The 26,317-nt window shown below is 43.8% G+C and overlaps 1 protein-coding gene across 2 annotated transcripts in view; it reads right to left on the bottom strand.

Moving 5' to 3' along the window:
• Positions 1-75: 75 nt before the first annotated feature.
• The window catches only part of LOC134860884 (FERM, ARHGEF and pleckstrin domain-containing protein 1-like), a 35,569-nt gene continuing 9,327 nt past the window's right edge, over positions 76-26,317 (bottom strand). Inside the window, exons 3-28 of one of the 2 annotated variants that reach the window (XM_063877750.1) lie at positions 17,368-17,472; positions 16,386-16,428; positions 16,214-16,292; positions 14,944-15,041; positions 14,195-14,309; positions 12,635-12,782; positions 12,405-12,500; positions 12,159-12,325; positions 12,006-12,074; positions 11,838-11,913; positions 11,493-11,697; positions 6,391-6,593; positions 6,213-6,302; positions 4,393-4,526; positions 4,051-4,132; positions 3,905-3,966; positions 3,392-3,567; positions 3,181-3,311; positions 3,026-3,094; positions 2,847-2,936; positions 2,550-2,632; positions 2,339-2,451; positions 1,338-1,498; positions 1,142-1,249; positions 896-1,047; positions 76-812 (exon numbers count right to left, since the gene is read on the bottom strand). In XM_063877750.1, the coding sequence (XP_063733820.1) occupies positions 740-812; positions 896-1,047; positions 1,142-1,249; positions 1,338-1,498; positions 2,339-2,451; positions 2,550-2,632; positions 2,847-2,936; positions 3,026-3,094; positions 3,181-3,311; positions 3,392-3,567; positions 3,905-3,966; positions 4,051-4,132; positions 4,393-4,526; positions 6,213-6,302; positions 6,391-6,593; positions 11,493-11,697; positions 11,838-11,913; positions 12,006-12,074; positions 12,159-12,325; positions 12,405-12,500; positions 12,635-12,782; positions 14,195-14,309; positions 14,944-15,041; positions 16,214-16,292; positions 16,386-16,428; positions 17,368-17,472 (2,928 nt within the window). In that variant the 3' untranslated portion in view covers positions 76-739. The remainder of the gene's footprint in view (positions 813-895; positions 1,048-1,141; positions 1,250-1,337; positions 1,499-2,338; positions 2,452-2,549; positions 2,633-2,846; positions 2,937-3,025; positions 3,095-3,180; positions 3,312-3,391; positions 3,568-3,904; positions 3,967-4,050; positions 4,133-4,392; positions 4,527-6,212; positions 6,303-6,390; positions 6,594-11,492; positions 11,698-11,837; positions 11,914-12,005; positions 12,075-12,158; positions 12,326-12,404; positions 12,501-12,634; positions 12,783-14,194; positions 14,310-14,943; positions 15,042-16,213; positions 16,293-16,385; positions 16,429-17,367; positions 17,473-26,317) is intronic. The other variant, XM_063877751.1, reaches the window with a different exon arrangement.

Here is a 26,317-nt window from a genome sequence, read left to right as displayed (position 1 = left end):
AAAATTAATTATCCCTACTGATTTTTTACTCCTGATATTTCGGTTTTCCATCCTTAAACTAGAAATAAAAACAAAAGACTTTGAGTCGTCCCGTTTTTTCATATGAACACATTTTCTCTTATCTTTATTTAGAATATTAAAATCCAGAAACTGAGGAAGTACATAAGATATTTGGCACAGGGACCAGGGAAATCTCTGTCGGCGTTGGAAGCAGTTTTTTGTCCTTTTACACGAAGCAGGAATTAAAGGAACACATGGTAAAAAGAACATTTCACAGTGTATCAAAGTACTGTACAAAAAGACATTTAATAAATCTAATTATATATAGAAAACACTGCGAGTGTGTTCACATGCACACAGTGTAAAATCCTGCTTATTTATATACAAGTTTTACCTTCAAACCAATGAAAAAACACGGTGCACAAAATCATGCTTCAGTGTCCCAAAAACGTTGAGTAAATCCAACGTATTTCCTCACAAAGATACGATCCTGTCTGCTGTAAACATGATATGAATATTAAATGTGTGTGTGCATGTGAACAATACTCGACGGCACAAAAAGGTAAAGGAAAAAAGGGTGCCAGACAGACTTGGTGTTGCCAGTTTGGAGAAAAAGGACATTGTGGATCTCTAAATAGACACTTGTGGTGCAGGGAGTGTGATGCGCGTGTGAATCAACTATTAGGAGGTGTTAATAGTGATTCTGTGTGTAATAATTATAATTATAAGAGTCTTTTCATTAGTAATCCTTCCTGGAGCTCAGCAGGGGGCGGCTGGCGGAGCAGGTGGCGCTGCGGATCACCTCCATCCACCTGGGGAACAGACATTAGAACAGACATTAGAAATAGGGATAAATATACTGAAACGAAACAACCATTAAAACCAAATACCGTACCTTTCGAAGGTGTACTCGCTCTCCGATCTGAAGTAGTACACGTGAGATTTAAAGTGGAGTTTGAACACGTAGTCTTTGTGGATGTTCTCCGACTCGGCCGGCACGGTGACGGAGTATCCGAGCAGAGGGAGGCTGGCCAGAGGATAGTCGTCCTGTGAGCAGAAATATGGGAAATCACCTTTAAAAATCAGCTGTTTCTGCATCGCAACAACACCACTTCATCACGGTGAAACATCCGTATCATACCTGGTGCGACTTGTAGAAGAAGAGGCTGAAGTTGGTGAAGACGACCCAGAGTTTCTGCCAGCCGTTACTGTTCTTAAACTTCCTCAGTAGGTTCCCGGACAGCTGGTTCTGAAGCACAGGAGAGAGAAGAGTCAACAAGGAGGAGAGACAGGAGAGGAAAGCACTTCATAAAACCGATTAAAGAGACGTCCAGCACCTCCACAGCGACACTGAAGTCCACCATGGAGACGCTGGTGTTGCGATGCCAGCACACGTGCACCGTAGTGTTTCCACGCTGACCCTGGCGCTCAAGGGAAGAGCGCGACCCGCAGAGCTCGTCCTCCGACTCCAGCTCCATCCCTCCGTCCTCCGACAGCTCTGGGTGAGTTTAGATGTGCCGTTAGTGGAAGGAAATACAAAAAAATACAGGGTGTGTAAACTGTCATTGCATGGAAATATACAACCCTGTCACAGCAAACCATCATACAGGGGGATAAATAGTTAAGACATGGCGTTAAAAAGCTATAAATTGCATTAAAAAGTGCATATGATTAAGGTCATTAATGGAGTATACATCCCCCCTTCCCAGGAAATAATCAGAGTTCAAATCCAAAAGGCGGGTCTAGAGACTCGAGCGTCGTTACCTGTAAGCAGACACTTTCAACAGTTCGAGTTAAAATGTACAGGTGATTTATCTGAGGCATAATAGAGACGTCAAAGCAAAAGGTCAGCAGGCGGAGACTCATTGAACGCCGTGACAAAGAGAGAGGAGGAAGAAGAAGAGGAAGGGAAGCTGCTTATATCAGGTGACATTAAAAAATACGGATGAAAGACCACCTGGAAACGGGATTATTCATGAGGCAGCCGTCTGTTAGAGGAAAACAAAGGAGGGCTCGGCGTGTGGGAAAGGAAGAGATGACGCTCTATTATTGGAGCTAACGAGTGCCAGCTGATTTTAACTTGACGCTGGGAGAATAACCCTCCTTTTGAGGACTCAGACGGGAAGTCATACCTTGGGAATGCTGGTTATAAGCCTCTGAATCAATGAAATAATAAAGGAAACTCTAGACTCACAGAGATACATTCTGCATTACTTTAACGACTTCATTCTTAAGACTGTAAGTCCTGCAAAGCCACATTTCTGCTCCACACTACGTCCTTTTAAACCTGCACAGCTCTCCACTATTTGTCATATTTTATTTGACTGAGCAGACTCACTGTTGTCAGTCGGGCTGGTGGACAGCAGGTCGGATGTCGGGCTGCTGCTCTGCTCCGCCAGGTCGATGGCCATCCTGATGTCCTCCACCCAGCGCTCCATCTCTGACGCACAGCTGGACGCAGAAGACGCAAAATGTTATCCTTGTGTCTCTGCATGCTGTGGTGCTCTTCTTCTATCCACAGTCGGACACATCACCTCTATCGATCTTACCTGGCTGCCACCACCAGAGACTGGCGCTGTCCGAACAAGGTGAAGGAATGAGGGACGCCCCACTCCTCCTCACTTTCTCTGATCTGCAGACACACACACACACACAACACACAACACACAACACACAAACACACACACACACACACACACACACACACACACACACACACACACACACACACACACACACACACACACACACACACACACACACACACACACACACACACACACACTCCTTCAGCTGCAGACCTCAGTGATGCATGCAATGTAAAAAAGGCCACAGGATGCTCGTACCGTCATGCCGTACAGGGGCATCTGTCCGTGCACTTTGAACTGGTTGGACGGGGTCATTCCTCGACTGGTGTACACCAAGGAATCACTGAACTGGAGAGACAGGAAGAGGAAATGGAGGTTAGATTTTTTAAGTTGTTACTGATATTAGACTTATTTGAAAGGTTGCTGTAATGACTGACCAGGAAGAACATCCTCTGCTGAAGACCCTTTCCTGAGAGCTTGCTGAGGCAACCAAGCCTGATAAACTCCTGTAAATTAAACACAGACATACTATAATTAATCAATTTGAATTTGGAAGTCAGCTATTTAAAAAAGCAGCTTGTAAGAGTCTCACCCTCCCGGGGATGGCGAGGTTTTCGATGCCGGTCAGATCCTTCTTCAGCTCGAGAAGCTTCTGGAAGTTCTCCATCTTCATCATGGCGCCTTGCAGCTGCAGCACCATCTCTGAGATGTCCGCGAGACCCGCTGAAGAATAGATTCAGGAGATTGTTATAGATAAAAATAACGATTAACATAGTTTGATATGTACGAAGTTGCACATGTACCTCTACAGTCCCTGAAGTCCTCATGGGTGGGGGGGTAGTGTTTGCACAGCCTCTCCAGGATCAGCTTGTAGTGCAGCAGGCGGTGCAGAGGACGGAGGAGGAAGATGTTCAGCGGCAGGTAGCAAACCCTCTGCTGCTCAAAGTCCCGACACACGGCCTCCACTTTCCGACTGGACCTGAGGAACAGGGAGGGAGAAGGGTTTTTGAAATGCTCCTGCAAGGGTTTGGTAGTAAAAATGACCTTCATGTTGTCCCGGTTGCTTGTAAACGTTTTTCATTCATTTGGTTTTGGGTTTTATTCAAATGTATAGCATCTGTGCTCTTCTGGGGTCCAATTTAGTTAAATTATTCAACTTTTTATGCTTTTTTAACTCAGAAATTAGGTTGGATTTTGTGTAAAAACTTGTGTTTTAGTAGAATTGGGTGTTTATTTATACTATATGCTTCATAAATAATCAAACCTGGAGGACAAAAGTTGACGAGCTAATAGTGTTAGCTCGTCCATGCACTTACCTGCAGGCGCGTTCAAGCTCCACCAGGCACTCTGAATGTTTCTGAAGATGAACCGTCAACTGCTGCACATGCAAAGACAAACATAGTTAAAGAAATGAAAGGTTAATGGAGAGCAACAGAAAGGATGGAGATGGAGGTTTAGTTACCCTGAGACCCTGGATGTTCTTCAGGAGGATGTCACCAATGCGTTGGTAGTCTCCTTTAATGTGGGCGTTAGACCGACCCTCCCTAAAGGAAAAGGAACATTAATAATTGATCTTCTTTCAGGTGCAGTTGCATGCAATCACCACCAGATGTCAGGCTTCTGCTGAGTCACCAACTCCCACAATCCAATTCACTTGACCAGTGTTGGGTCCCTCTCCAGAAATGATTGTTTATAATGTGCATTTTAAATGTGGATGCATGGTATTTGGAGGAAACAGATGCTGGTAATAGTCTTTTTTTGTGAACCAGTCTTTGGTCTTTCTGAATGGGGAACAGATACTGACCACTGGGCCAGCCGCTGCTCCACCTCCTTGAGGAATCCCTGGTGAAACTTGTGGACCGGATCGTAGCTGGCAGTAATCAGGTTCCTCACCGAGTCTGGCAACGCCTCGTCTTTCCCCGCAGCACTCTGGAAGGACTGCAGGAGACACACACAGGGATACATTTATTAGAGCTGCAGGTATTGAACTGAAAACATGCATTGATTTAAGAAATTAACATACAAAAAGTCCACGTTTGAGGATGCTTACAGTGATATTAAAGGGGAGAAACATGTAAAGTACAGCAAAAGCAATTAATGTATTAGTTGCTAGGCAGAAAATGATTCAGCAGTAATTTTAACAATAAATAATCATGTAAATCATTTAATTTATAGGATAAATATCAAACATGGTCTGATTTGATTGGTTTTAAGTTGTAATAAATCCCCCAAAATTGGGGGTTTGGACTCTAAAAAAGCTCATTAAATGACCAAATAATAATATAATAGTTATTCACAACCCTAGTGAAAGAAAAGCATGCAATAAAACAAATAAATACACCAAATATGGGTCATTTTCTCCGGGTTAAATATGGAGTTAATTTTATTTTACACTGCTCTGACATATCAAAATGTCCCATTAAAAGAAGTGACTTAATATTAGGACACACACACAGACACACACAGACACAGACACACACACTTTGACCCCCACCCCTGACACAGAGGTGTGATGTTCCCCTTGACAGAGCGTCCAGCTGTTTCACAGTCGGAGAGAGAGAGAGGGTGAGGGTGAAAATGGGGGAGGGACGGAGGGAAGGGTGTGTGATCGCAGTGATGCCAAAGAAAATATTTAAGAGGCTTTGAAAGAGGCGGCAGCACACGCCTTCCTCCCACATCAGAGGGGGGAAACTACTGTTGAGGAGGAAGAAAGGTCTATTCTGTTTCTTTTTAAAGTTGTTTTATGACTAATATCTATTTATGTTGCATTGTTTGACAATAAAACCTTTGAATCTTTGCATGTTTGAGGATATTGTGCCCTCCACAGAGAGGTCAGGGCCAAAATATCAAGGTCATAGAGTCTTTAATACTTCTACCAGACAAACAGTGAAGTTTAATCACCGCCAACACAAAGTCTGACCCACATGAAGCTGCACTTTATATGCAGACTTTATTTATGCATGCAGAGACTGTTTTCCCTCTTTGTTGACTCAGTGGTTCTACTTGTAAACTACGAAGCGCCCGGAGCAAATAGCGTGCGTGGCGTAAAGAGAACAAACAAGATACAAGTTTGCCGGCTCAGAAAAAAGGAGGTCAATTATAACACATGCTTTGCTTTCTCGTGCAAAAACAACAAGCGTTGGATGTCATTCAGGAGAAGTTAGTTAAATATGCCCACTGGGAGCTGGGTTTTTATCTGGCACAAGAGAAATGTGGAACCACGGTTGCTGGACGAATGAAATGCACATAAAAGGCTCAGCGTAGCACCATGTTATTTTAATGTCGTCACCTTGTGATTTTGGTTTGTCTCTCCCAATATCTGGGCTGTAAAAACACCAAATTCACTTGCAGATTTCGGCACAAACCCCACTCTGACTCACCGTCCCAACACAGAAGCTTTGAAAGGTCTAATTTAGCAAACCTTGAAAGCTTTAATACCCAGGGTTGACTCACTTTTCCGGCAAAAAGGATTTAAAGAAACCAGCCTTGGTGATCTGTGTGGGTCTTTGGGGAATGTGTTTACTTTTAGCTTAGCCTAACACAGATGGCTTTTCAAAGATGAGGCCTTGCATGTCAGGGAGAAAAGCAGCAGAACCGACTATAAGGGAAGAATAGAGTGGTTACCTGTGTGATGACCTGCAGGTCGTTGAGAAAGGTCCGCTCCGTGGTCAACAGCTCCTTGGCGATGAAGTAGGCCTTGTCTGTGGGAAACTTCTGGACACAAACAGGACGAGTAGATAAGTCAATACGTCGAATGAATAAACGATCATTCCTTAAGATTATACACACATCTGGTGTCTACCTTCCTCCTCGCCTCCTCTTCGTCCTCGTTGCGGATACATCCGGCATCGGTGAGCAGCGGGCTGGTGAGCGGGGACAGATGCCGGGCTTCAGGACTTTGACCCAGGATCGCAACGCCGCCCGACTCCTGTCCGTTTACCGAGCCGGTACCGTTCACGACCACATGGGGACTACCCTGCGGAGAGTCCTCTGACCCGGGACTTTCTGAGGGAGTAGAATAAAGTATAGAAAGGAGGAGGAAGATGGAAGGAGAGGATAAGAGTTAAAACATTGGATGCTGCTTCTATTGAGTAACATTTTGATTGCAGTACTATCACTTTGAGTATTCCTACTCTCTGGTACTTCTACTTTTACAAGATCAGAGTACTTCTCCCACCTCTAACAACATTACTCCTGAATGTATTTGGTGATGGATTTCAAAATAAGACCCTGATCAGGACTCAAAATGCTACGATTACTCGTCTATCAAAAGGTAGCTACATCTACTTTAATGGAAGCCTATTTGCACCGGTAAACAAAAAGCATTAAACCTCTGCAGGGTATAGGAGGAAAAGGATCTTGAAAGTCATAATTATGAGAGTTTTTAAAGATCCTAATTCTCAGTTTCTTCTTTTACTGACTCACAGGATACGGCACAAATGGGCTTCCATTGGATTCTCATCTAAAATATGGTTAAAAAATATTAAAAAAGGATCAAAAGAAGGTAAAATAACAGCAAATTGTGAGTAGATGTTAGTAATAAGCTATGGATTGTAAAAGTCAAGACATATCTGTGCATTGTGAGGTTTAAAAGACCAATTATTTAGTCCAATAATTGAGGTATAGCTTCAACCCAGGTAGAAAACCAATTACTTCTGCATGCATTTACTAAATTGGCTTCCCTGTTTCCCTTAAAATGCACTTTTAGATATGTGACGATCAACGTATTGCAACTTTTTGTGACCTATCCTCCTCCCGAGCTACGTCCCACTACGACTAGAGTCACTACAAACTACTAAATGGTGACCGTATACTTGCCCGGGTGCAAAGTTTCCAAAGAGTCCACTGTGTCTGTCATACACCAAACTGGATCACGGGTAAAAAAAAAACCACTGAGTGCAGATCTGTGCTGGTGCTATAAAAAAGGAACTCGCCACGAAACAGACGGGAAACTACGAGCTAGACGACATGCAACACACCGAACAACACCTCTACTCTACGGGCTAGCTAACAAGACACAATACAAGGGGTAATCCATGCAGGGTGAGGGTGCGTGGGTGGGAGGTTTGGGGGGTTCTCTCGCTACAGAAAATGCTCGAGTCCCTCTTCTTTCCAACAAACAAGGTCGTCTTTTTATTGACACTAGTGCACAGTTACAGTGTTAAAAGGAGAGATGAAGGGTAAGGAAATAAAAACCTCAAAGAAGTCACAAGAAAAATAAAATCCATCGGGTGTTTTGAAATGGAAATCAAAAGGACAGGTGTGCAGGAATACAGAGTGTTACAAGAGTGGAAACAGTGAGTCTTAAAAGCCTTTCTTTTGAGAGGAACAGACTTTTGGCTGTTTCTCAGCTAGATTGGAAGCTTTTTACAGCATTTATTGCAATTTAATGGTCTACAAAAGCCTTCAAATCAGAACTTAAGAAGAGCCAGAAAGCCGGTTTATTCGTTCCAAAGAAGTCAGTGAGTAAACAGTGTGTTAAGTGATGCTTCAACGCCACCTTAAACCATTTAAAAACCTCCTAAAATTAAAGAAAATTTTTCAAAATTTGGGGAAATGCTTGTGTTGTCTCCCGGCACATTTCCCCAAATGATCACAGTGTGTGTATCTCATTAAACTACAATTATAGAAAGTAAATGTAGAATATTAACAAATTACAGCGTACAAAACCACCACCTATCAGTGTGTTACTGTATGTACAAAACAGCCTCAATGGAAATGCATTTTGGTGAAACTCAACTCCAGGGCTTGTGTGTGTGTGTGTGTGTGTGTGTGTGTGTGTGTGTGTGTGTGTGTGTGTGTGTGTGTGTGTGTGTGTGTGTGTCCATCTCCTGACAATACTCAGACTTTCACACTCTTACGAATCGTCTCTCTGATATATCTTTGTGTTTGCACTTTCGTTTGCATCGAGCTTTAACTTTACTTGTGTCCGTCTACCTTCACCCTCTCCCTCTGTCCTAGAAAACACACTGGAGTTGAGTCAGCTGTTTTTTTCCTTGTGTCGCTGCGGGCGAAAACACAAATGGTTTCTGAATGTTTGATAAAGACATGGTGCAGGAAGAAGGCATGAACAACTGTGAGAAGTAAAGAAGGAAAACAGGAAAAGTACACATTTTAAAAGACCTAAATCTGCTTTGCAAAACATCTGAGACCATTTCGAGGCCCGTGACACAAACACCAAGTGACCAAATGTGCAGAATGACAGAAAAGCAGGGACATTGCTCGCCTGGTAAACATGCATTCAGTGTAAGAAGAACAGAAAGCAGTTCCCAGTGACATGCTTAAAACATTTACAAAAGCATGAAGCATGGACATTTTGCCTCCAGGAAGACGCAGTACAGCTCCGAGGAAAGGAAAGGTTGTTTGGCTCGGGAAAGGGACTACACATGCTGATAAAATAAAGTCCCAAGTTAAGTCACTTAGTAGATTTAAAGTCACACTGAAGCTTAGTAAATGCATGGAGGAGTAGCTCAAAGAAATCCTCCTTCCTAAAAGTCTAAATATGTACATTTTAAATTAGTGTTTCAATCATTTTAAGCTAAAATCAGACATGCACGTTCTATTGAGCAGTATAACTTCTGTTGCTAGGTAAAGAAATAGGACAGTGGTTGGGATGCAGTGCCAGCAACACGTCAATAAACAGCAAAAACAAAAAGAGGACAGCATCCAGGGAGAGTGAACGATGAACCTTTTATAAAGCATGCCAGGGGCCGAGCCAAGCAAAGCAGACAGCTGTGGACGGTCACAGGGTTAAGGGCGATGGTTGGCGGGTGTGATTGTGTGCGTAGAAAGGACGATATACAAAAAGGAAAAGACTTCAAAAAGGAAAGCCCGGACAGAATGTATAAAAAATACAATTATAAAAGAGTCTTCATCCTCTCCCTGACATTTTAATCGATGCTACGAAACGTCTCTACCACAAACACCCACGGTACACACAGGAATCCAATGAAAAAGTGCTCTAAAAAACAACTTCCCTCATTTTACTAACATATTCTATGTCTACCGAGAAGATTCTGTACAATTAAGAAGGGGAATATCTCTCAGCTCAATAATATGACTCCCTTATGTCTTCATCTATTACCTGCAAGTCCTCCTATCGCACGAGAAAACAGAGAAATAATTATAAGATTTAGAGAAACTTCTACACCAGAACGACCAAGAAAGGCAGCAGATCCTGGTCAACAAACCATCAACACCACCATAAAATCTATGCTCAATATCCCAGTAACAAGCATTCACAAAAAGGATTTAAAAATAACAGAGTTTTATCACAAATTCCCGAAATGATCAGCTATCTATGTGCTAGTTTTCCTTCAGATTTCTCTACATAATTAGCTTTTTGCATACATATAAACACTGAATTTACAGTTAGGTCATGGCACATTGTTACGAACATGAGAGATCTTTTAACCCTCTACTCTTTTAGTATTGATTCTCCTTTTGACAAACACCCATTTGAAATGTAAAATGTGACACTTCAATCAGCAGTTTGGCATAAAAATTCAAGACAAGAACTAAGATTTCTGGGTTTAAAAGTGAATGGATGTGTTATAAATTCATCTAAAAAGACGAGTTAAAAAACCTACAAATATGTCCTATTTCTGACCTGATCATCGATGCCTATTGTGACGCAAAACTACGTGCATATCCTCGCCCTTCAACAGCTGAAAACCCGCCCTCCTACGTCTTCCTCGTTGAACCGGTAACGACCCGCTTCCCTCTCCTCTCCCGCCCTGTTCTCCCCCTCGTCCAGCTGCAGACTCCCGAAGGAGAACTTGCCACGACCCGAATTCACGGAATTAATGGAGCTGACCGCCGCGGGATTCCCGTACATTAAGGGGTGGCTGTATGCGCTGCTGCCGGTGTCCGACTCTTCGTCGCTGGTCTCGGAGCCGGAGCCGCTGCTGGTGGATCCGTCGATCATCTGGACCGGCTGGTTTATATTGTTGTGATTGTCACGGGCCGGGTTAGTACCGGGTTTTCCCTGTCGTCCGAACAGCCGCTGCACAGTGTTGGATCGCGCCTGACCGGGAACCCCGAGGTGCCCCGCGGGATTCCCGTTCGTGACGATCACTCGGCGCTCCGTTGGGGCCGAACACGGCGCCTGGACGTGCAGCACGGAGCGGTGGGCGCCGTGTTGGTGCACGGGCGTGGATGTGAGCTGGCTGAGAATGAACGGATCTGTGTCTGAGCGATTTCGCGCATTGTTGTTCAGATGTGGTTTGGCGAAGTGTGTGCGGTTGGAGGTGATCGGGGAGTAGCTACCGTAATGGTTCTGGGGCTGGGAAGGTGTCGGGACGGTGAGCGTTTCAACCGGGACTACTCCGGGACGCTTGGGGAAATAATGCCCGCTGTCGTCCCAGCGCTGAGGCGACTGATCGTGCGTCGGCTCGGCGTGACTGAGGGAGTTGGTGCGGTGGTGGAAGCTGCTGATCACCGGGCTGGAGCACTGACTGCGAGTCCCGTTCCCGAACGCTCGACCGGTACCGTGCTTATCCCTGCCCTGAAACACCTCGTCCAGCAGCGTGCTGTGGAGCGGGAGCCGGCCGTGAAATGAACCAACGACTTCATCATCCGTGATCTCGTGATTAAACTTGTTGGACCCTGGATCTACAGCGCCTCTGTTACCCACAACACCTTGCTGCTGCTGCTGCATCAGCCCCTGGTGATTGGTGTGGTAGAAACCGTTCACCGCCCCAAACAGACTCCCTGCTTGCCCCCCGTTACGACCCCCATGCTTATTATTACTATTATACAAACTAGGCTCATCCGCTTTGCTGTCACTTGCACCGCTGTGGCCCCTGGGAGCCCTCTTTGCCACATCACATTCACTGTCTATGTCGCTGCAGTCTATGTAAGGGATAGAAGAGCTGCTGCCTTTGTTTGCCCTGCAGGATGGACCTGGGTTCAGGAACTGGCGGTCCGGTGCCGATCCACAGGTCTGTCGGGGCTGAGTCGGGTTTGATCCGGGCGCCATCGGTTCATCATGGAAGCCGTTGGTGGTTGAGGACGTGGCCCCCGGCGGGTCCTCTGATCCGTTGCACTCGCCCCGATGGCCCAGTCTGGAGCAGTCAGGCTGGTCTACTGACTGTACAGACGTGGCACTCTGAGGGAGAGGATTTGGGTTGAGAAGAACACAAAAAGGTGGAAGTTAAAAAGAAGAAGTTGCATTGAGGTCAAAAGTTGGGTGTTTAACCTGGAAAATCCCAACCCGTGTGTGTGTGTTAATAAAGGTGTGTGTGTCACCTCTTTAGGCACGTGTGATCTGAAGGAGGACGACTGGGGCGTCATGCTGCTGTTGGACAGGATCTTACTGTGCTTCCTGGAAAAAGAAGAAGGATGAGATGAGGTCCAACAAGGTCAAAATAATCAGAAATTAGAAAGCTTTTCCTGTGAATTAAGACGGGGCTTCACCTTTCAAATGGAACCTTCTTGAGCTCTGTGTCTTTTACATAATCGATGATCTGCTTCTGGGTTCGACCACTGCAGGAAGAAGGGGCATGCATTAAATATTATAATGCAAACTTTGTAGTGTCTGATTCCTTTTCTTTTCCGTCCTCTCCATACCTGAACCGGAACGAGGATCCTCTGGTGAAGAGCATGGGTTTGGGTTTGGGCTTGGGCTCCTCGAACAGCCTGAAGAAGGCATGATATTCCACGCAGATCTTCCAGAAGATCTTACAGCAATCCCTGCTGGCCATGGCGAACTCCAGCGTGTCGTGATGGGCGCTTTGCTGGAGGACAGAGAGGCACACATGAGCAGGGAAGAGGAGATCGGTGAGGAAGTGAAGTAGGAAGTGTTGCATGACTTACAGCGGGGTCTGCTCTCAGCTTGATTAGAAACCGTTTGCGTTTGAAGCTGAGTTTGCGAATCTTGGACCAGTTGAAGGCATTAATTTTTGTGTAACCCTGCATAAAGGAGAATAAGTTTTGAAATTAATATGCATGAAAAGCTACATAATTTAGAGGAAATGTAGAGGAAAGAAGCATGCCACAAATAAACAAATTACTGCAAAATATGAATCTGATATTGGTGCATTTACCTGGAAAACCAGCACTCCGATGTGCGCCACGGCCAGACTGAGTTTGGTTCCCTCTCGGTCTTTTGCCGGATGAAGACGAACGCCGTACATCTCCAGGCGCCGAGCGATCTCCAGCAGCTGGTAGTCCGACTCTGCAGGAGTCTGCCCGCTGTGGAAGACATAAAACACCGTTTGCACCGGGTGTTAGACACAACCCGTTCCATGTTTCTATTGCAGATTTACTGTGATTGTAAAAGCAACAAACAGCTGATGAGACAGCGAAACACACTGTGGGCGGAAGAGAAATCTGACGCTTGTTTCCCACAAATGTGGAAATAGCTTCCTGTTTCCTGTATGAGCGGCTGAATTAGCCACTTCCTTCCTATGAGGGGCTTGGGAGAGCTGAAAGATTGAAGATGAGGGGAGGAGGGGGAGCCCACAGAAAGAGTGTGTGGTGCAAACCAACAAGTCTGTGGTTTGGTGTGTAGCTTATCTGTGGTTAAGTAGAGCTTTTAAGGGAATTTGTGCATCTATAAAAAAACAAGGAAATGCATTTTTGTGTGTGTGTGTGCAAACAGTGGAAGGGAGAGCCCAGCTGTAGAGGTGGGAGGAGTACTCAGGTCTTGTACTTGAGTAAAGTAGAAGTACTCAGATCTTGTTCTTGAGTAAAGTAGAAGTACTCAGATCTTGTTCTTGAGTAGAAGTAGAAGTACTCAGGTCTTGTACTTGAGTAAAAGTAGAAGTACTCAGATCTCATACTTGAGTAAAGTAGAAGTACCAGAGTGTAGGAATACTCTGTTAGTGTAAAAGTCCTGCAAGTAGAAAAGGTTGTGTTAATGTGCGGCCCCAGGGGCACAGAGGGGGTGCAATGTGGCATGTTTGCAGATAGCCACCTCTGTGGGGAAGAGATTAAAGTGTGTTTGTGTGTGTGTGTGTGTGTGTGTGTGTGTGTGTGTGTGTGTGTGTGTGTGTGTGTGTGTGTGTGTGACACACACAACAGTTGCTGTTTAAAGAGATAACCATCTCTGCAGGGGGGAGACTTATGGGCTGGGTTTGTTTGGAGAGCACATTTAAATACTCAGATAATCATCTCCGTGTGTGTTTATGCTAAAAACAATTTCTTCTGACACCTTAAAGCTTCACGCCACACTGAAACTGAAGCATTGTATTACAATCATGACAAGGTCTTTACAGGTACACAATCCTGTTTGTCTAAAATTGTACTTTTTTATGACCTGAAATCCTGAATGCATTTTAAAAAGGACACTTAATTCTCAGATTGGAGCTAAAACGCTATACTGAACAATACTGCATAAAGTCTAGAGGTTTATTAGCATTAGAGCTTAAATAATCCGTTTTTTTCAGCCAAAAATGCCACAAATTTACTAACTATAGCTCCTCAAAAGTGAGTGCATGTCTTAGTTAAATTAAAGAGCTGTTTTTTAAATACAAAACATGACATTTGGAGATAACTTTGGGCTTTTGATGTTTTTTTATGATATTTAAACCTAAAACCATTGCAGTTTTTAACCACCTCCTCTAAAAGACAGAGGATGCATGTGTGAACACGTAATAACTCACACATGCTTGCGGTGGCAGTCGGTGATCTTGTCTCTGATGGCGTCCTGGTCCGGCAGGTACTTATTGTGCAGGAGATGCTGCCAGCTCTGGGTCTCGTCGAAGTCTCCGATCTCGGCTGGAGGGGGGGGCGGGAGAAGCGAGAGGGGGGTGAGGATGCAATATTTATTGGGATGAGGGGACAAGGATATTAAATGAGTGCAGAGGAAGCAGGAATCTTTCCCCTGTTTCTATTGTCTTTCATCGTCCTTATCTATGTCTGCTGATGCGTTCACTGGCTATAGTTACCAAGGCAACCCAGTGATATCCTCCCAGCAGGCTGTGCACCAGCCGTCTGCGAGTCTGAACTGAATCTGTGAATCCTACAACCTTAACATATGGGGCTGAATAACAATGACGGAGAGAGCAAGGTTGCAGGAGAGATGAAAATAATAAAGGGTTTGTTTCATTCAGATTTGAGTCGGAGGAGTACAGGAATAGAGAGGCAGCCGGATCGCAGTCTCATGCTGGTAGAAGAATCTGCTACTGGGAGCCAAACCCAAAGAAAAGATTATCAGATTATCATTTCCCCCCCATTAGTGGAAGTGTGGAGGGATCACTAAACTCTGTGTGTGTGTGTGTGTGTGTGTGTGTGTGTGTGTGTGTGTGTGTGTGTGTGTGTGTGTGTGTGTGTGTGTGTGTGTGTGTGTGTGTGTGTGTGTGTGTGTGTGTGTGTGTGTGCGCGTGCGTGTGTGCGTGTGTGTTGCACTCACACTGAATGATGTGTGAGACCATGAGAGCAGCGCTGGTGTCGTTGCAGATGAGATGCCCGCAGGCCAGGTCGCGTTTAATCTGCAGGGCAAACAGATACCTGGAGACAGACGGAGAATAAGGGAAGGTATAAGAAAACAGACCTGTACCCTCACCTACACACACACACACACACACACACACTCTAAAAGAAACTAACTTACGATGAGCCCCAGAGTGTGTGTGAGTGTGTGTGTGAGTGTGATTAATGATCCACAACAGCTTTTTATGTGTATCCAATTCAACCTTCTTTTTTTTTACAACCACATGATTATCTCACTAGTGAAGTAAATGAGTTCTTGGCGACTTTTCATATCTTTTTTATTTTAGCCTCGAGTCATTTCCCTATTTAGGAACACTGCGGAGGGAAAAGCATCCTGCTTATAAGAGAGAGAGAGAGAGAGAGAGAGAGAGAGAGGGAGAGAGAGAGAGAGAGAGGCATAACACAGCAGTGAAATACAGTAAAAATCCTCTGAATTCCCTTTTTTGTTCGTCTACATTAGACCTTTTATCCATTATATTGCTCTTCTCTTTGATAACAGGCTAATACATCTTCAAATTAATCCCTCCATCTCCATATTGTGTCCTTCTGTGCCCACATTAACCTTTAAAAAAAATATATATAATGCTGTCGGAGTCAAACAAAGGAAAAAGTGTGCCCTCTTCCTGTTCAACACTACAGCTGACTCCCTCCAAGACGATATGAGATCAGTGGAATAAAGTGGCCAGCTGAAAGGCCAGCAACGTCAGTGGAAAGAATTCAAAGACGTCTGCTCTGCCCTCTTTTAGAAATGCATTGCATTTCCTGCAGTAACATAACACAGCTGCAGCAAAGTAACATTTAAAGGGAGGCTGAATCAAATTAAAGGCTGGAGTATAGGCAAGAAGCAGTTTGAATAGTCCAGGAAGCAGAGGGAATGATAGTTCTACACGGCTGGGAAATACTAGTTTAATTTAATGCATTTTATTTGTTAATAAAACATCTTAAACTCGGGGTCAAGGTCAGGGCATTCATGGTCTGCAATACCAAAAAGAGCCCTGGTTTCCAGATGACCAACACTTAGTCTGGTTTCATGTGGGTGTTAGAAAAATGTGACAGTGACACAACAAGATGCGAACAGTTTGTAGAAAGGCCTCTGCTTTACACGTAAACACAGCTGGGAAAACACTCTGGTCGGATGGAAAAACCCAAAGCAAAAACAACACGACTTTTAATCCGGGGAAGATCCTTACCGAGTCAGCTCCTCTAAGAGCTGCGTGTGGTCGGGAGGGAAGAACTTCACCACAAAGCGGAGGATGGTGTTTTTAGGTCCTGAAGACGGGAAAGCAAGGAGATGATTTAAGCACAAAAATACTTTCATATATTATAGTTTAATAACAGCATCACATGTGGTGTCATACTTACGTCTGAGCTGTTTGAGCGTCGGCTTCAGCAGATCCAGCCACACCTGCAAAACACACAACATTTTTTGGGGTGAAATTAAGCTGTCAAAATGACCTTTTGTAAAACATGTTGGTCCCATATATGCATGAAGATGACTTGCTTTGCACCAACTAGCTTAGCATTTAGCATTAATATGAGTAAATTAACTGAAGGAAAACTGTCTTCATTTCCCTAAATCATGAATAAAATGAACAGAAACTATAACTTCACAGATTCTAAAATGTAAATCCTCAAATGCAGCTTGTTGCTTCTGATATGTAAGGGAGTATAATTGTCTGTGGGTTATTTATTACACATAGAAAATGCACACTAGTTGCATAAACAACATCACTTATGTACTTGAGTTAGAGCCGTATGCATTCGAGTGACTGTGTGCATCTTAGGCTGACAATGTTGTCCTTATTTCTGCAGCATTACGTCATTTGTTCCAATGGGTCACATCAAGGAAACCGTTTTTATTGCCCAAGGCACTAACATGCACAGTGAGAGTCCTGTGTTTAAGCACACTGAAGTGTTTGTCTTGCATATTGAGGGCGTAAATAAGCCCTGAATGCTAACTTGTCCTTTAACTTTTTCATGCACTAATGCAGATTTTACAAGCAGTGAAGACAAAAGCATCTGCGAACAGACTGCAGGGGAATGCATCCACATAGATGAGAGTCTGTGTGCGTGCAAGACGGCGACCCCAAGGAACCTTGCTCCAAGCAAATTGGAGACTTGGCGGTAAATCCTCTGCGTATACTGTAATAACATTTTACATGCTTAATGCAGATCTGCCTAAGTCATGTGGTTTTAAAGCAGATGGCAAAATAAGATGGTAATAGTCTCCCTCTGTAGCTGCAGGCAAACGATAACAAAGAAATGACTGTTTATCGAAAGAAAAAGTAGGCTTCCACATTCAGTTTTAGATATCGTAGTGACGGCACGTGGGTGTGTGTCTCACCGTCATCTTGCGGTGGTCCTGGTATTCCAGTCCGAAGTAGTCTCCCTCCACCACGTTGAGATGCACACACACCAGGTCGAACAGCACTTTGCCGGGGGAGCGTTGCTGCGAGAGGAGAGGTAGGAGAACACGAATTAGATTATAACGAAGGAGGATAATGGAGGAAAGGGAGTATCACGCAGCAGACTGGGCTCTGCTTTCAGACAGAGGGTGAAGAGGGAAGAGCTTTTTGAACATTAAAGCATGGAGACATGTCCCAGTAGAAACACACAATACTAAAAATCCACCCGAACATGACCACGAGACACTGAGGAAACGTTGACCCTAGGATGCCATTTCCTCTAACGAGCTTCTCCTCACTTAACGAGCCGCTGACCTTTGACCTTCCTGGCTTCTGCTCCGGATCTAATGAATAGCTGGAGGCTAAGGCTCAGCTGGGAACCACAATGCTTCAGGAAAAGTGTGTCTAATGATGCAGCTATACCTGATGCTGGCACTGAGTATTCATTGCTCTTTTATCATGTGCATACCGGTGGAGTCGGGGTTTCCAAAATAGATGTGGAAGTAAACCCAGAATTAGCCCAGAATAATTTCAAGCTAAATGGTACCTCCCTGAAGAATTACAGCGTACAATTATGAGGCGCAAGTAAAGTGAAAACGTAGTTATAGGATGGCAAGCATTCCTGCTTCCATTTACAGCAGATATAATTACAGTAGATGCTGTACTCATTTTAGATATATATATTCCTATGTATGCATTATGAACCTTACTACAACTCTTTGTTATAGGAATTCATTCAAACCTCATGCACTTTCTGGTTGGACGCAGAGACAGTGAGGAGGAGAGGAATCGGAGCGGTGAAGGTGAAGGTGTGAGTCTGTCGCCATCTGGCTACCGTGTGTCCATCTGTTTGTGTGTGGTCGGCATGTCCACACACACACACACACACACACACACACACACACACACACACACACACACACACACACACACACACACACACACACACACACACACACACACACACACACACACACACACACACACACACACACACACACACACACACACACACACACACACACACACACACACACACACACACACACACACACACACACAGATCCCCAAGAGTTTGTACAGGATCCAGATTTGAGTGGTAGTAATCTCGGTTTAAATGAGGTTAGGAGAAGAGGAATTGAAAGGGAATCGAAGAGCGTGTTTGTCTGCGTTTATTTGTGTAAAAAAAACCTTTTTGTCGCTCATTTGCATTTTTTTGGGTCAAGCTGTGCTTTTCATGCTCCTAGTTAGCTTCAGTAAAGCTTGCATGAAAATTCCACCATTAAAAGTCCAAATTAAACAATACAGGATCCAGTTTTCTGCTAAACAATGTTGGGCTTGGCGGAGAGACACGGGCACAGGAGTATAGAGTTTACAGACTTTTATAGACCGTCAGTATTGGTCTGTTTCTACTTATTTTTGGAAACCTGGGTGCAGAAAATCCTCCAAGTCCTCCGAGAGGAAGATATCCAAGTATGTTTGGGTCAAAGGCAATTTCCTTTAATATCAGCGAAGCCTTCTCCAATAACTACAGTAAGCCGGTGTAAATGCAACGGGGAGATATCCCGTATCACATTCAAGTAATGCAAGACACTGGTATGCAGAGGGGGAATGGCATTGTGGGAATGGTGGTGAAATCTTTAAATATCAAAACCAGTTAAAACAACACAGGCGACACGAACAGACGATGTGTCACAAAGCTGATGCTGGAGAGTGAGGAGCTTATAAAACCCAGTTCCCCTCCAAAAACAACAAACAGTGGCTTCAAACGTCAAAGCTGCATGCAAAGAGAGCTGAAATTAAAACGTTAAAAGCCTGATACGCTTAAGAGTTCATGGCAGAACTTCACTTTCACTTCAGCGAAGAGGCAGGAAATGAGAGAGAAGTTGGACGATGTGAAACAAGGGACTCTCTCATCCTGCTGGAGGCTATATTACTGATAAAAAAAACTGTGCCTTTCACTTTCAATACTTCCCTAATAAGTGAGATTAGTTTACCATCTATCCGCTCAGTTCCTAATACCCCTCGCTGGTCCACTCGCAGACACGCAACGTCTTAAACGCTCAAGATCACAAGGTCGTGGGTTCCTGTTGCGGAAAAGGATGTCCTCTATCTCTTCCTTTGGGAAGGACTGTTCTTATGACACTTGTTTGTTGATTTTTTGTCCATCTATACGATGCATTATCATGTCTGATTAGCAAGACTGCCTTCATGTCCTACATAACAGCTAAAGAAACTACTTCTGGATAAAAATAACAGCCCTAGATGTGGAAAAGACAACCCTGGATATATGAAATCATGGCAGTGCATCATCTAGCAGGCACTTTAGGGGTTAAAACATCACTTTTAATTAAGAAAAAGACTAACAAAGTATAAAAAGCCATCCTGACTTAGAGGGAGTTCATCTTCCCCTTGTTTGGACTGTAAACTTAAAAAACAACAACAACCAATGCTACTTTCTAAACTAAAGAGGCACTCAAAAAGGAACAGCCTATTCTCAGGATCCGCTCTCATCTTGGCTGCAGTTTTAGGAGAGGAAATGCTGAGGTCAAACATGATATATATAGCTATTGTTTATAAGAAAATAGGAGGATAAGAATAGACTCACAAACAGGGAAAGTGAGAGTCTCCTACAAGGTCATGTATGAGAGTTTTAGGTTCTGAAAATGAGTTGATGTGAGGTTGCTGAGGTCTGATCACTATCGCTTCATTCAGCGACGACCATCAATGAGCCTTTCTTAGTCGGCCAAAAACTCACTCACACAGACACACATTTCTATGCTATCTTGCAGCGTGATGTGTCTTATCCAGCGGAACGATGCTCTGCAAACACAGACATATCGAGCACTCTCCCTGCACACAGTGACACAGTCATTGGCGTGCGTGCATGCAGACGCTCAATTAAAGTCTGAAAAACATCCTGCAGTCGGACTTTCCTGCTGCCACTGTGGACTGTAAAAACCGGCATGCAACGGCCATGCTCGTCGCCTTAAAGGCAGGGTCCAGTTTCACACAGCTGTCCTTTTTTGGCCTCACACTGACATGGCTCTTGTCTTTTAAGATAATTAGAAGGGTGGAAGTTCTCTGGATTCAGGCCTGGTCATATAAGCTGAAAATAGCTCTGGAAAAAAACACCATGTCTGTTAGCAATGTTTCTTTTTGTGCATGCCTTTTGATCTTATAGTGGTCTATGTCTTTTTTATCTATACTTTGCTGTAACAATGTCAATTTCCCCTCTGTGGGACCAATAAAGGTGTGATTGTTCTTGCTTTTTGTGTTGAACTAGAGACAATTATACTGCTGCCCCTTCAACAAAATAAAAACAAGTATGTAGTTGACTGAAGATTTACTAACCTGCTATAAAGAGAAGCACTAACAATGAGACATATTGAACATTATAACACTCCTAGATTCACTTCCTGTCCTACTTCCTTGTAATCCATGCTACAAGGTTAGTTCTTGGCTAAACTGGGATGTTGTAAATCAAAGTAATTGCCCTCTCCTTTTCTACTATGCAGTCCTCTTGAGGCCTATAGCTGGGACACATATATTTCACTTCACTTTCTCTCTTTGGTCTTTATCCTGTGTCATTGTCACCAAAGCGTCCTTTATGTTGCAGATTAACGGCTAATGAAAATGCATCAATTATAGTGAGAGAAAGTTAGTGAAGCAGTCACACCAGCACCTCCTGTTCTGCTGAAACACATCAGTCTGCAAGAACATATTTAACCTATTCATTCTTCTGTTTATCCTCCACTATTTTCCTTCCTTTGGATCCTGTCTTTCCCTGCAAGCTATAGCCAAGTAAAATATTCTCACCCTCTGCCGTGGTGTGCTGAGGGTTTGCACAGAGCCCCACAGCGTCACGGATGCAAATGACCTGTGAAAGGGAATCCCACCCCCCAAAAGAATGAACACACACGGCATTTGTACTCATACGTTGATGCATTACAATGTGGTTGCCTGCAGAAATTTAAGAGATGTTCTCTAGTCCGACATGCATGACACTGGCATGTCCTGTTCCTGCAGAACATGGATAGAAACCAGATGGGACATGATAGGTATCTCCACAGGAGGGGGAAAGAAATACCTTGAAGCTGTTGAATTCCAGTAACGATCTTTGTCCGGCACATGAGAGAAGATTGAGTTAATACTAAAACTTGTATCCGGATGTCTTCTTCAACTCACAGTCCAGCAGTAATGGACAGAAAAAAGTCAAGGAATCCATCAATTGGGAACTAAAAAAGGGCTAAATTCAAAGTCATGTGACAGAGACACAATGTGAGAGACAGAAAATGAAATGGATAGTTACACCCTGCTGAGAGAGCACCAGGGAACCACCTGAACTTTAACTCAACTCCTGTGTGAAAGCAGTAATTTGAGCTGTAAATCTGTACAGTGTTTTTTGTTTTCATGGTTTTCCTTATGATGAAACTCTGCAGGTTTCCCACCAGAGAGCACGCTGCGTCCTGCTGCTCGAGAGCAGGTCGAAAGGCCAGAAATCCACAGAGGGCACAGCGTGATTTACAGCAACAAGCGGTACGACCTACAGACATCTTTCCTACGAAGCTTAGAGGAAAATGTCTTTTATAGAGTTTTCATTTTGTCTTTTTCCCAGACCATTTACTTGAAGGGTGGTTCCCTAAGGCTGAAAGATAATTGAGTCGCTGCTATGTTTAATAGCCTAAACACATTTCTCAGAAAGTAGTCCATTAAAAATCTGGTTTAGTCATGTAATGTTAAAGCCATTGTCAGACTGTGAGTCCTCCAGCTTTAGAAATGAGGCTACGGCTTTATTTGACTCACTATTGAGCAAAGGAACAAGTTTTTATGTTGTCATTTCACGTGATTTCATGCTTAGTATCTGTAGGAGTAAAGAAAAGAAGTCAAACGTATCACTGAAGAGCAGGACAGCTGGGAGAGGCTTCCTCCTTCCTCGACTGTCACCCAATCAGATACTCTGGTTCAGATTAGGTTAAACGGCTTAACCCTGTGGCAAGACGTCAGAGGCCAGTTCCTCCACACCGGGGTCCACAACTCAAACAGATGGACACGTAATACACACATATGCCTAACTGGACTGTTGAATAAACAGCGTGTCTGCAAAATACCTGCTAGCGTTGTGACAGCACGGCCCTGATGTGGGATGAAGGAAATGCCTACAGGCTACAAGCTGTCTCAGTGTGCTGTTAACACACACACACACACACACACACACACACACACACACACACACTTAAATCAAGCAGCAGATGGGAACATGTGCACGATGTTGTACCATTAAAAAAAGCAATTGGTGTCTCCTGTAGGACAGCGGTGGGTACTTTGTTCAACACCTCGTGCAATTATGAGGTGTGTAAATCTCACTGCAGGGCGGCTTTGTTTCCCAGAAGCCTCCGAAGTTCACTCAAGACAAAAGATGATCAAATGGAAACGATGCACGCTTTTATCTTAAGTGTCTTACAGTAGTGCGAGTAGCTGCTGTGGGAACCTGTGCATGCTTTAGCTTTGAATGCAGGCTCCCAACACAACAGAGAAGTGGTATTATTACAAGACAACCTTGTGGTGCATGTCCTTCACCCTGCAGTAGTTATGGCAATAACTGAGTCAAATCTGAGCTGACAACACATGCTTCACATTGTACAAATACTTTCAGTGTGACCTACGCATTTCTGAGGACATTATTATCTCTGATTTAGCAAATATAATTCCAGAAAAGACCAAAGCAAATTGAAATGATAATAGCTAATTATGCATACTTTAAAATGGCTCTAATCTGCAGAAATATAAACAAGTATGCGCTTAAGTTGAAGCCCCCAGTGTTTCTGCATCCATGATAACTTTATACTTGCTGTTAATGGCCCCAAGGCATCATGGGATTTGTAGTTCCAAGATCTAGAGCATGCACATCAACAAAAAGCATACTTTTGCAGCAGCTTTATTTTGCTCATCTGGTTTAACCTCATCTAATAGAAAAGTGAGTCACAGATGCCAGCATGAGCTCGGCATGTGTTTGTCATTGTGCACGTGCTGCCGAAACAGATGATTTACGAGCCAGAGAAAGCGTGTGGAAACACAACTGAATGATTAAAGTATGCCTGTGGTAAACACATGCTGCATATATGTGTGTGTGTGTGTGTGTGTGTGTGTGTGTGTGTGTGTGTGTGTGTGTGTGTGTGTGTGTGTGTGTGTGTGTGTGTGTGTGTGTGTGTGTGTGTGTGGTTGAAGACACAGATGATTTACAAGTAAGGAGAAGGAATTTAATATGAATTAGCCAACAATCTTTAATGTAATTATCTCTCAGTGACATCAAAGCGTAAGTGTTCCCATAAAGCACTGAAAAAGCTCCAGAAAACTCACTCAAGTAGAGATAAACAAACGTCAAACATATAAATCAATCACAGACAAATCCAGCAGAGTGGTGACAGGGGATGCAACTTTGGAAATTCCCAATAAGGGATGAACAAGTCTGCAGTGAATTAAGATGAAATGCTTTGACAGAAAGCAGGAGAGGAATGAAGTCTGAGAGTGATGATGGGAAAAAGGTGAAAAAGCAAAACTACTTTTCCGCCCAAACATCGCATTCCTCCGCTAGTTTCTCAGAGAAACACAGCAGGGGAGACGCCATTGAATTCCACTGAGGCTTCTGGAAAACATCCAGGATGGAGGCGAGGAAGGGGCGAGAAACGACATTAAGAAACACTTGAAAGATAACCCAGCGCAGCGGAGACTGAAAGAGGCCTTGGAAAAGGTGTATTGAGGAGCCTGACACTTTCAGCTCTTAACATTCCCACTTAGGCATTTTATTCTAATCCAAAAGCACTGGTTCCCATCACTTCATTCCAGTGCACTCTCTTGCTAATAATGTGACAGGTGCATGAACACTTCAGTGTAGTTTCAGTCCTCCTCCCAAAACTGCATTAGGATGGGGTGCAAAACCAACAGAAAAACATAAACATAATCGGCTGAATTTCTCTAAATTTGATTTGTGTTTCTGGGAAGAATTCAATGCCCTCCTTTTTTTAACTCGCTCGCAACTTTACCTTACATTAATTTAGGTTCTAGTTTACAAGTGAAATAGAAAACCAAGCCTCATAAAGCATCAGCAATTATCAGATTAGGAAAAACAGGAGTCATGCCTGCAGCTTCGGCCTGTTTCCAACACCAACATGCAAAGTAAAGCTAGTCGTTTCTGACCTCAGACAGAGCCAAATTAGTGCGGGCTTCCTTCCAGGCTGAGTGGTAGCGATGATAAACCATTGAGTATTTTGCAAGTAGCTGATATTAATTTCCCTTTGTGTTTGAAAGAACAACACTGAGGTACTGCCGTGCCAAACTGGAAAAGTGGGTACGATGTTTTTAAAGCACATTAAGAATCAAAACACAGGAAGTCATTAATATCCCACCTGAAACGACGGGATGAAATTGTGATTATTTTCACCACAAGCTACCGCCACTGCTCCAAAAATGTCCTCGCAATTAATTGAAACGACTGATTCAGTGGTTTTGTGAAACAGCACAGTGATTACCCATAATGGGGCCCAGCTCTTCCACTGTTGGCTCCACTGTAGCCTCCTCACTGGGGACCTCATTCACTGCAATTATAGAAGAAAGAAAGATCCCGGACAGTGTCTGCTCGCTTAGTGGCTGTCGGCGCTTCGCAAAAGGCTTCTGTGGGAGACGGATGTGAGCCTGAATGCATCGTTCTTCCCCTCTTTCTTTCGCACAGTGAGCGTCTGTTTTTCCATCCCTTCATTTATTTCCTACCCCTACAGCTGAACACACGTCTTTTTAGATTGGCTTTTTAATTGGTGCTTTAATCTTTATTAGTAGTATTATCGTTCCTTCATCAGCTGTATCTGAAGTAATAATCCCTCCGTCTCGTTCTCTTACTTCCTAGCTCGGGGGCAGCTGTCTGTGGCCCTGTCTTTGAACTCAGCACGTCTAAACGCTTCCACGTGGCTGCACACACCCACCTTAATTGCAAAGGAAAATGCATGCTGCTGCTAAAAACAAAAGTGCAACAGTAGTGCTGCGTGTTTGTGTGTTAAACATCCAACCAGTTCTGCAGAATTGCAAAGGAGTGGTGGGATGACAGACCTTTTTCAACCACTTTATATGGAGTTGTTTTTGTTTAAAAGGCAGGGAGATGTTCAGGTTTAGCTACAGAAAGAATAATAAGGAAAAGAAGTAGCTCAGAGCAAAGTCAGAAGTTCCTTTTTTGAGGTCTCTGACCACAGGAATGAGACAGTCAATGCCAACCGTTACATAACACAGCACAGTTCCTCATTCATCCACATGTTGCTCAAATGTGCGGCTGGGACACCAGATATGCTCACAGAAAAACTCAAAGACTGATATTTTTTTAACAGCAGTTGCTGTAACAGTAGCAAACAATATTTTCATACACATGCAGGCATAACAAGAAGGCTGAAACTTTCAAAAAAGAGTCTAAACGAGGGAACTGGAGCATAAGAGGGAGCTGTACTTTAATATTAAAAGCCCCCAGATGGTAAAATGAACTTCACAGGGTCTATAGGAGCTGGGTTTTCAAAATAAAAGCTCCCAGATGCTAACTTTGCCTTTACAGGTTCTCTATAGAAGCTCTGTTTTCAAAATAAAAGCTCCCAGATGCTTACTTGACCTTTCCAGAAGCTGGGTTTTTGAAAATAAAAGCTCCCTGCTGATATCTTGAGCTGTCAGGGTCTCTGAAGAAGCTGGGTGTTCAAAGTAAAAGCTCCCATATGGTTAGTTGGCCTTTACAGGGTGCTGTATTTTCAAAATAAAAGCGTTACAGGACTGCAGTGCTGATAAATTATGACTGACCAATTACTGTTTGGTGGAGGAGTTGAGCGGGAGGTCAAGTTTCAAAGGCCACATTTTCATAAG

This window comes from Eleginops maclovinus, chromosome 24 (assembly GCF_036324505.1).
Source record: "Eleginops maclovinus isolate JMC-PN-2008 ecotype Puerto Natales chromosome 24, JC_Emac_rtc_rv5, whole genome shotgun sequence".
In the NCBI taxonomy this organism is placed as follows: domain Eukaryota; kingdom Metazoa; phylum Chordata; class Actinopteri; order Perciformes; family Eleginopidae; genus Eleginops; species Eleginops maclovinus.
This window is presented reverse-complemented; position numbering and strand designations above follow the sequence as displayed.